We start from the raw sequence: 10,668 nt of genomic DNA on the forward strand, positions 1-10,668 counted from the left end.
TCGTAAATCTGTCAAGAAAAAATTAAAAAAAAATCGAGATTATGATTTCTTTTGTTCTTATTTTGTTATTTACACCTTCATGTTCGATTTTACTTCAGCATGTTTAATCCCTACTTTGGTTTTTAAAACTAGCCATTAGCTATTTAATATTATGGTTACACTTTCTATTCATTTACTAGTCTTGCATTGAATTCTCATTCTTAATTTTGCCACTTCATTGTTGTTTAATTCCAAACCATCTATATGTTTAACTTTGCTTTCATTTCTTTCTAGCTCCCATTATAATTGTGTCCATTATTCTTTTTTTTATTCACTTGTTTCTTTGTTGTTATTCGGGTTACTCCTAAAATCACGCTCTTGTATGAGTTCTTATGTGCTATCTAAACCGCTTGAAATGCACATTGCTCTTTGACTTTGCTACTCACTTACCAATTTATTTGATGTGTGTAAGAGTGAACTAAGTCGTGAGGGAGAGATTGAAAGGGAGTGATACATTATTTTGAGTGTTGAGTGTTGAGTGTTAAACACGAGTGAACTTCATTAACGAGTGGAATAGTAAGGGAGTGCTTGTGAGGTCAATTTTTCTTTGTTACTTTAACTTTGTTTTGCAGCCATGTTTCACACTGAACGTTCACAGAAATCGAAGTTCCACCATAGTCGAAGACAATATGATAACCACCATGGCGACGATCCATATACGAAGGAATTGGTCGGGATTCGCAAAAACATAAATGACCTCAATGAATTGTGCCAAGAGTTCAAAATGCTATACGAAGACATGAGGAGGCATGCTACAAAATCGGTTAAAAAAGAGAACGATTGTCCTATGCCTCAAGAGGAAAATCATCAACACATTCCAAATGAGGTAGAGAATCAAGATGCCGTTGACGATACGAATGTTGAGACTGTTATGCATGCCCGACAAGAAGATTTTAATATTGATGTTGTTATTTATGATGCTGAAGAAGATGTGCATGTTGAGGTTTTGACGCCTGATGAGTACACAACCATAGAGGAGGTACTTATTGAGAAAGCACTCGAGATTACAAATATTGTGCAACTTGGGGAGAGTAAGAAAAGCACGCAACTGCAAAATGCAGACCTCGGCAATACTCAGAAGCAACATTCACTCATTGCTTCGTTGCCCTTGAAAAATCAAATACCATGGACTCGTGGTCCAGTGTATTGGGGATTTAAACCAGCAATTTGGAAAAAGACTGCAAGGTTTTTCTTCACTACAAGCAATTACAAGTTTATCATACAAATTTATTATCTTATCAACCTGTTTGAACGAGCTCAAGATGCTGAGTACAAGGTTGCATTGCAAGGAGATCCTATAGATTCGAGGACGAATCCTTCTGAAGATGGGGAGGATGATATGAACCAAGGAGCTACCTTTGTTATGCCTCATGGACCGATTACAAGATCGAGAGCTAGGAAACTTCAACAAGCTTTGCTACTTCGTGTCCAAGCGTTCTTGAACTCGACAAGAGAAAAAAATGAAGATGTGCAAGAAGTTGGAACTATGCACTTCAATTTGGTGCAAGTTATGCATTTTTAAGTATTTTTAAGGCAAGTCAAAGTCCAGTTGGTCAAGGTCAAAGTCAACTCCATCAAGACAAGTCAAAGTCAACTCATTCAATTCAAAAACCAAGTCAAACAATCACATCCCTCATTATGGACGAGATTGCACTTATTTTGGTTGGCTTTCCATGTTCTTAACCTTTTCATTTGCTTGTCTTTTCATTTCTTGTAAGTTATGTCTTCTCATTTACAAGTCTTTTCATTTCTTGTAAGTTACAAGTCTTTTCATTTGCTTAAGACTTTTCATATGGCTTGCTAGGATGGCTATATATAGCCTTGAGATGTCTTGTTGTAAACACAATTTTAAGTTTAATGAAAAGTGAGTTTTCTCATTAGCTTGGTTGAGAGCTTTATCTCCCATTTCTTGTGCAATTTCTTGAGTCTTTAGAATTTGCATGTTAGGATCATTCAAGCGGTGTTGATCATACCTCTTGTGGAGTGATTCGAATCACGAGTTTAGAAACGAGTTTTCTCTACTCTTGATATTGATCATCAAGGTAATCCGTTCTTAAACTTTTCCTTGGGTTGATTCCATACTTGTTTTCGGGGTTTTTGGGATTGAGTTCTATGGGTCTTGTTCGTTAGCAAGGTTCTTAGATCCAACTCTCAAGGGTTTCTTAACATTTAGAGCAAAATGTTAAGAAACCCTTGAGAGTTGGATCTAAGAACCTTGCTAACGAACAAGACCCATAGAACTCAATCCCAAAAACCCCGAAAACAAGTATGGAATCAACCCAAGGAAAAGTTTAAGAACGGATTACCTTGATGATCAATATCAAGAGTAGAGAAAACTCGTTTCTAAACTCGTGATTCGAATCACTCCACAAGAGGTATGATCAACACCGCTTGAATGATCCTAACATGCAAATTCTAAAGACTCAAGAAATTGCACAAGAAATGGGAGATAAAGCTCTCAACCAAGCTAATGAGAAAACTCACTTTTCATTAAACTTAAAATTGTGTTTACAACAAGACATCTCAAGGCTATATATAGCCATCCTAGCAAGCCATATGAAAAGTCTTAAGCAAATGAAAAGACTTGTAACTTACAAGAAATGAAAAGACTTGTAAATGAGAAGACATAACTTACAAGAAATGAAAAGACAAGCAAATGAAAAGGTTAAGAACATGGAAAGCCAACCAAAATAAGTGCAATCTCGTCCATAATGAGGGATGTGATTGTTTGACTTGGTTTTTGAATTGAATGAGTTGACTTTGACTTGTCTTGATGGAGTTGACTTTGACCTTGACCAACTGGACTTTGACTTGCCTTAAAAATACTTAAAAATGCATAACTTGCACCAAATTGAAGTGCATAGTTCCAACTTCTTGCACATCTTCATTTTTTTCTCTTGTCGAGTTCAAGAACGCTTGGACACGAAGTAGCAAAGCTTGTTGAAGTTTCCTAGCTCTCGATCTTGTAATCGGTCCATGAGGCATAACAAAGGTAGCTCCTTGGTTCATATCAATTGAAGTCTTGGTCACCATTCAAAGTCTTTGTAACCTCCCAATTATAAATGAAGCTTCACTTGAAGTAGTTTGAAGTGTAGTTCCATTAATTGATGGATAATTTGCAATAAATGAAGCTTGAGATGCACTTAAGTTCATTTAATGCAACTTGAGTTCCTTGAATTGAACTTGGCTTTATTGAATGCAACTTGAGTTAAACTCCACTTCAACTTCAGCTCCTTTAAATGAACTTAGAGTTCATTTAATGCAACGCCTCCCTTAAGCTCTACTTGGAAGATATTGACTTGAAAAGTTCCATCTCTCTTTTGATCATCCCTAGCCGAGTTCACCAAGTATTGAACATGAGAAAGTAAAGTTTGTTGTAGCTTCTTGGCTCTTGATCTCGTTATGGGTCCTTGAGGCATGACAATGGTGCTTCCTTGGTTCACATCATCCTCCCTCTCTTGAGAAGGATTTGTCCTCAAATCATAGCCATCACCTACATCAAAAGGACTCAAATCAGCAACATTAAAGGTTGCACTAACACCATACTCACCTGGTAAATCAATTTTATAAGCATTGTCGTTGATACGCTCGAGAACTTGAAATGGACCATCTCCTCTAGGATTGAGCTTAGAATGTCGTTGGACGGGAAATCTCTCCTTTCGAAAGTTCACCCACACCCAATCTCCTGGGTTGAATATAAGATGCCTTCGTCCCTTATTAATTTTGGAAGAAATATTGGCATTTTGCTTATCAATCCTCTCCTTGACCTCCTTGTGTAGCTTATGAACGTATTCAACCTTAGCATTAGCATCAAAATTCACAAATTCAGTAGGTGGCAAAGGTAGCAAATCAAGAGGTGTTATAGGATTAAAGCCATAAACAATTTCAAAAGGAGTGCACTTAGTAGTACTATGGACAACCCTATTGTAAGCAAATTCAACAAATGGCAAACAATCCTCCCAAGATTTGATATTTTTATCAATAACAGCCCTAAGCATAGTAATCAATGTTCTATTTACTACCTCAGTTTGACCATCCGTTTGAGGGTGACATGTAGTAGAATAGACTAGCTTAATACCTAACTTTCCCCATAAGACACGCCAAAAATGACTCAAGAATTTTACATCCCGATCACTAACAATGCTGTAAGGAATGCCATGCAATCGAACAATCTCTCTAAAGAACAAATCCGCAATGTTTTTAGCATCATCAGTTTTGTGACATGGAATAAAATGAGCCATTTTACTAAATCTATCAACAACCACAAATATACTATCTCTACCTTTCCTAGTCCTTGGTAAACCTAAGACAAAGTCCATTGATATATCCAACCAAGGAGCAATTGGAACGGGCAAAGGAGAATATAAGCCATGCGGTTTAAGTCTAGATTTAGCTTGCCTACATGAAATGCAATGCTCACAAACTTTATGAACGTCATGTCTCATCCTAGGCCAATAAAAATATTCAGAAAGCATGTCACATGTTTTTGCTACTCCAAAATGCCCCATTAATCCTCCTCCATGAGCTTCTTTAACAAGCAATTCACGAATAGAGCAATTTGGAATGCACAACTTACCTTTCCTAAAAGAAATCCATCAAACAAGTTGTACCCATCCAAAACAATACCATTTTCAAGAGAATCAAAAATAGAACCAAAAGAAGGATCATCATGGTACAAGGTTTTAATATGCTCAAATCCAAGTAGTTTAGCATTCAAAGTGTTAAAAAGAGCATACCTTCGAGACAAAGCATCAGCAACCACATTCTCTTTACCTTGTTTATACTTAATGACATAAGGAAATGTCTCAATGAACTCCACCCACTTAGCATGGTGACGATTGAGCTTATCTTGACCTCTCAAGTGTTTTAAACTTTCATGATCAGTATGGATAACAAAATCTTTAGGCCAAAGATAATGTTGCCATGTTTGTAATGCACGAACCAAAGCATAAAGTTCTTTGTCATAAGTGGGATACTTCAAAGAAGCACCATTCAACTTCTCACTAAAGAACATTAAAGGTCTTTGATTTTGCATTAAAACAGCACCTATACCTACCCCACTAGCATCACATTCAATTTCAAAAGTTAAGTCAAAATTAGGCAATGCAAGTAGTGGAGCGGAACTCAATTTTTCTTTCAAAGTGGTAAAAGCACGTTCTTGGTCCTCTCCCCACACAAAAGTAACATGTTTCTTAACAAGTTCATTCAAAGCTGAAGCAATTGTACTAAAGTCTTTTATGAACCTACGATAGAAACCCGCAAGTCCATGAAAACTTCTTACCTCACTTACACTTTTAGGTGTAGGCCAATTCCTTATAGCCTTTACCTTTTCCTCATCAACCTCAACACCTTTAGATGAAACTACAAAACCAAGAAAGTTAACTTTTTCCATACAAAAGCTACATTTCTTTAAGTTTGCATACAAACACTCCTTTTTTAAAGTATTCAAAACAGAACGTACATGCTCAACATGCTCATTTAATGACTTAGAGTAAACAAGAATATCATCAAAATATACAACCACAAACTTCCCTATGTATTCACGCAAGACATGATTCATTAACCTCATGAATGTACTAGGTGCATTAGTCAATCCAAAAGGCATAACTAACCATTCATAAAGACCATACTTAGTTTTGAAAGCAGTTTTCCATTCATCCCCAATATGCATGCGAATTTGATGATAACCCGATTTCAAATCAATCTTAGTAAAGAGACTACATCCATGCAACTCATCAAGCATATCATCTAATCTAGGAATTGGATGCCTATACTTAATAGTTATCTTGTTTATAGCCCTACAATCAACACACATACGCCATGACCCATCTTTCTTAGGTACAAGAATAACCGGAACAGAACATGGACTCAAACTCTCGCGTACATACCCTTTGGCAAGGAGGTCATTCACTTGCCTTTGTATCTCTTCGGCCTCGCTAGGATTAGTCCTATAAGCTGGACGGTTTGGAATGGTTGCTCCCGGAATGAAGTCAATCTTGTGCTCGATCCCCCAAAGTGGTGGCAATCCACTTGGCATATCCTCGGGAAATAATTCCTCAAATTCCTGCAAAAGGGCAACAAAAACACTAGGCAAAGAAGGGTTAAGCTCGTTAGTAAGGAAACAAGATCCTTTGTACAAAAGTACAAGAACAGTCCGTTTCGCCATTAAACATTCCTAACCTCACTTGAACTAGCATACAAGCTCACCGTTTTGGCTTTTCTCTCATTTTTCCCACTAGGCTGATTGCTACTCCCTTGCTTTTCACTCAAACTTTTTTTTTCTCTCAACTCATTTTCTTTTGTTTCTTTTTCACTTTTTGCTTTTGCATCAGCCTCTTGCCTCTTCTTTTCAAGTTTGCATTGATCAACATGCACATCTTTTGGTGACAAAGGTACAAGAGTAGTTTTTCTTCCATGATGAGTAAAAGAATAGCGATTGGCATACCCATCATACATTACCCGACGGTCAAATTGCCAAGGTCTACCCAACAATACATCCCCGACATGCATAGGTACAACATCACACAAAACATCATCAACATATTTTCCAATAGTAAAAGAAACAAGAACTTGCTTATTCACCCTTACCTCCCCACAATCACTCAACCATTGAAGCTTATACGGTCTAGGATGTGGTTTAGTCTCTAAATTAAGTCTCTTGACCAGAATTGAACTCACAACATTGGTGCAACTACCGCTGTCGATCACCATACTACAAGGTACAGATTGAACAAGGCACCTAGTGTGAAATAAATTCTCTTTTTGGTCTAAGCTATCCTCCTTAACTTGGGTGCTTAAAGCTCTCCTAGTGACTAAGGACATATGTGTAGGGTCCTCTTCACTATACTCCTCACTATCACAATCCTCATTTTCTTTCTCTATTACCTCATCTTCCTCCTCATCGTCCGTCACCAACTCTCCCTCCCTAAGGACCATAGTTCTCCTATTAGGGCAATCTCTACTATAGTGACCAACCCCTTGACATTTCCAACACTTAATGTCTCTATTTCTTTCCTTAGTCTCATCAACCTTTTCTTTCCCCATATAAGAAGTCTCTCCCTTATCCTTAGGTTTCTCACTTAACTCTCGGGTCTTAGACTTATATTCAGCATGCTTACTATCCATTTTCCATGTAGAAGTACTTAAAGAAGGTTTAGTAGAATACCTTTGGGACTTTCGTTGGAGTTGCTTCTCGATCTTTATGGCAATATGCAACATCTCCTCTATGTTATAGTAAGGTTGTAGATCAACCTTATCAGCAATCTCCTTGTTTAAGCCATTCAGAAATCGTGCCATGAGATTCTCCATATCCTCTTCAAGATCAAGTCGATCCATCAACAAATCCATCTCCTTGTAATAGTCCTCCACGGACTTGCTACCTTGTCTCAACACTTGTAGCTTTTGCGCCGTGTCCCTTTGGAAATGTCTAGGAACAAACCGCCTTCTCATCAACTCCTTGAATTCATACCATGAATCGATTGGCGCCTCAAGATTTCGTGTCCTACTTGACATCAATTTGTCCCACCATGTTATTGCATAATCTTTAAATGGAGCAATACATAGTTTTACCTTCTTTTCTTCGCTAAAATTGTGGCAGTCAAATACATACTCCACTTGCTTCTCCCACTGAATGTAAGCCTCCGGATCAGTCTTACCATAGAACTTTGGAAGCTTCAATTTGATATTGCCCAAGTTTCGGTCAACTTGAGCATCCTCCCGTGGAGCTCTCCGTTGGAGATTATGGTAGCCTCTTCCTCGGCCTCGCCCTCGATCTAAGCTTTGATACCAAATGATAAGAAAATAATAGCCAATTGGATCTAAGAACCCTTATGGTTATGCAAACCCCTTGATCACAAATGCTAAAACCCCCAAATCGAGATGATGTCAACCCAAGGAAGAAGTTAGAACGGATTTACCTTGATGATCAATATCAAGAGTAGAGAAAACTTGTTTCTAAACTCAAGATTCGAACCACTCCACAAATAGCTTGATCAAGACTACTTGAATGATTCTAGCATGCAAATCTAACACTCAAGAATTGCAAAGAAAAACAAGCTCTAGGCTTTTTGAAGCAAAATAGCAACTTCATTCAATCATCAAAATCTAGAAAACGTGGTGGTGGAATTCGCTCCGGAGCTTGGTTTTGAGCCTCCAACCTTCCTATCCGCTCTGTCAAAGCCTCCATGCCACGAATCAATCGTTCCATAGTTCCTTCTAGTGCCTCTCTCCTTCGGACATCGGGAATGGTATTATCTTTAGGATTGGACATGCTGCAAAACAAGTTAAAGTAACAAGAAATGGACCTCACAGGCACTCCCTCACGTGTTTCCACTCGTTAATGAATTTCACTCGTGTTTAACACTCAAACAATGAATCACTCCCTCACAAACGCTCAATCTCACCCTCTCAGCAAATTACACTCCAATATTGAAAAGTAAGCCGATGAGCAAGACTGCAACTCAAGTGATTAGATAAAACACACAAAGAAAACACTCAAATAACTTGATATAGGAGTAAATTCAAAATTCAAATTGGAAACAAGCTAAAGAAGAAAGTGACAGAATTGGAACATGATAATTAAGATGGAACAAGAAGTTCAAAAGACCAGAAAATGTAACTCTTGAAGAATTAGGCTATTTTGAGAATTTATGGAGTTTAATTTAGCCTTGACAACAGATATGAGTTACACAAGAAAAACATCATGAGAAATGAAAAACAAATTGCTGGAAATTAATTGAGACAATTGTAACCGCCAAAAATTTAATGAGTAACGGTTAGTTGTGGAAATAAATCAAAACATAATTGATATAATTTATTACCAACAGCTAGATTAACAAAAATAGGCAATTTCAACAGCACAACTCAGATCTAGCATGATTTGGAAGTAAAAATGTAAAGAACAAAGAATAACACATGCTCTCTCGGGTATAGCAGTTTTCCAGAATAGAATGTCAATTTTCGAACTTTTCACTCAGAAGCAAATTGAATCAGAAGATATACTAAAAGACAAAGTTGTACATAAGACAGAGATCTACAAACTCATAGAAGACAACAAGACGAAAAGAAGAATGTAAATGACACTTTTTTTATATTTTAGATACGTGGACAGAATGTAACGAGATGAACAATAAGAACAAAAATTTCAAAACAAAGATCAAGAAGAGCAATACGAAAACGGAAACATATATCCGATCTAGAGCCTAGAGCTCTGATACCAAATGATAAGAAAACAATAGCCAATTGGATCTAAGAACCCTTATGGTAATGCAAACCCCTAGATCACAAATGCTAAAACCCCCAAATCGAGATGATGTCAACCCAAGGAAGAAGTTAGAACGGATTTACCTTGATGATCAATATCAAGAGTAGAGAAAACTTGTTTCTAAACTCAAGATTCGAACCACTCCACAAATAGCTTGATCAAGACTACTTGAATGATTCTAGCATGCAAATCTAACACTCAAGAATTGCAAAGAAAAACAAGCTCTAGGCTTTTTGAAGCAAAATAGCAACTTCATTCAATCATCAAAATCTATCTTTCAAAGGAAACAAGCTAGGCTATTTATAGCCTCCAAAACAACCCTAAAAGTAACCTAAAGGCATTTGAAAGGTTGTAACTCCCAATTACATGATGGCCATAACATCCATTAGCTAAAATGTAACTTAAAACATACAAATGAAATGTTTGAAACTGAAAATATAATAAAAAGAGGTTTAAATCCGAGAATTGAAGTCTTGGTCACCCTTCAAAGTCTTTGTAACCTCCCAATTATAAATGAAGCTTCACTTGAAGTAGTTTGAAGTGTAGTTCCATTAATTGATGGATGACTTGCAATAAATGAAGCTTGAGATGAACTTAAGTTCATTTAATGCAACTTGAGTTCCTTGAATTGAACTTGGCTTTATTGAATGCAACTTGAGTTAAACTCCACTTCAACTTCAGCTCTTTTAAATGAACTTAGAGTTCATTTAATGCAACGCCTCCCTTAAGCTCTACTTGGAAGATATTGACTTGAAAAGTTCCATCTCTCTCTTGATCATCCCTAGCCGAGCTCACCAAGTATTGAACATGAGAAAGTAAAGCTTGTTGTAGCTTCTTGGCTCTTGATCTCGTTATGGGTCCTTGAGGCATGACAATGGTGCTTCCTTTGTTCACATCACCCGACCTCTCTCGTGTGGCCATCGTTGGCAGCCAGAGCTTTTCACTCTGCTGTGTTGGTTGAGTTTGCTGGTTGAACCATTTTTGCTTATGTTCCTTAGATCGTGATAACTAAATTGTCGGTTCCCACAGACGGCGCCAAATGTTTATGCAAAGAATTGCAGTACGCTGTTTAACGAATCAAGCTCGAACCCGATCCCCGACTTGACCTGAATACCAAGAGTAAACCTGCACAAGAGGGCAAACTCTCTAACGCTCAAGTCAGTTCTAGTCGGACTCAATATTAAGTTCGAGGTGAGATTCGATACCTGACTGTGAAATGAGGCCCTCTATTTATAGGTGGCGAGTCCGACAGTGCTCACGACCGGCGGTTACCTTTGTCTTTTTTTATGTCGAACCTGTCGGGTTTGAGCAGATTGAACCCGTCCAGGTCGAACGGGGGCTTTTTACACTTAGCCTTGTTTATGGGC

The 10,668-nt window shown here is 37.7% G+C and overlaps 1 protein-coding gene across 1 annotated transcript; it reads right to left on the minus strand.

The window, feature by feature from the left end:
- Positions 1-2,213: 2,213 nt before the first annotated feature.
- LOC148211418 (uncharacterized) lies at positions 2,214-8,308 on the minus strand. Its single transcript, XM_088124412.1, is given in 6 exon segments — positions 2,214-4,616; positions 4,619-5,421; positions 5,851-6,103; positions 6,499-6,888; positions 6,925-7,816; positions 8,196-8,308. Coding segments are annotated over 6 exon segments (3,783 nt in total). The 3' UTR covers positions 2,214-3,284.
- Between the last annotated feature and the right edge of the window lie 2,360 nt (positions 8,309-10,668).

This window comes from Momordica charantia (assembly GCF_013281855.1).
Source record: "Momordica charantia cultivar OHB3-1 chromosome 5 unlocalized genomic scaffold, Mcharantia_2.0 BLBB01000005.1, whole genome shotgun sequence".
NCBI classification, from domain to species: Eukaryota; Viridiplantae; Streptophyta; class Magnoliopsida; order Cucurbitales; family Cucurbitaceae; genus Momordica; species Momordica charantia.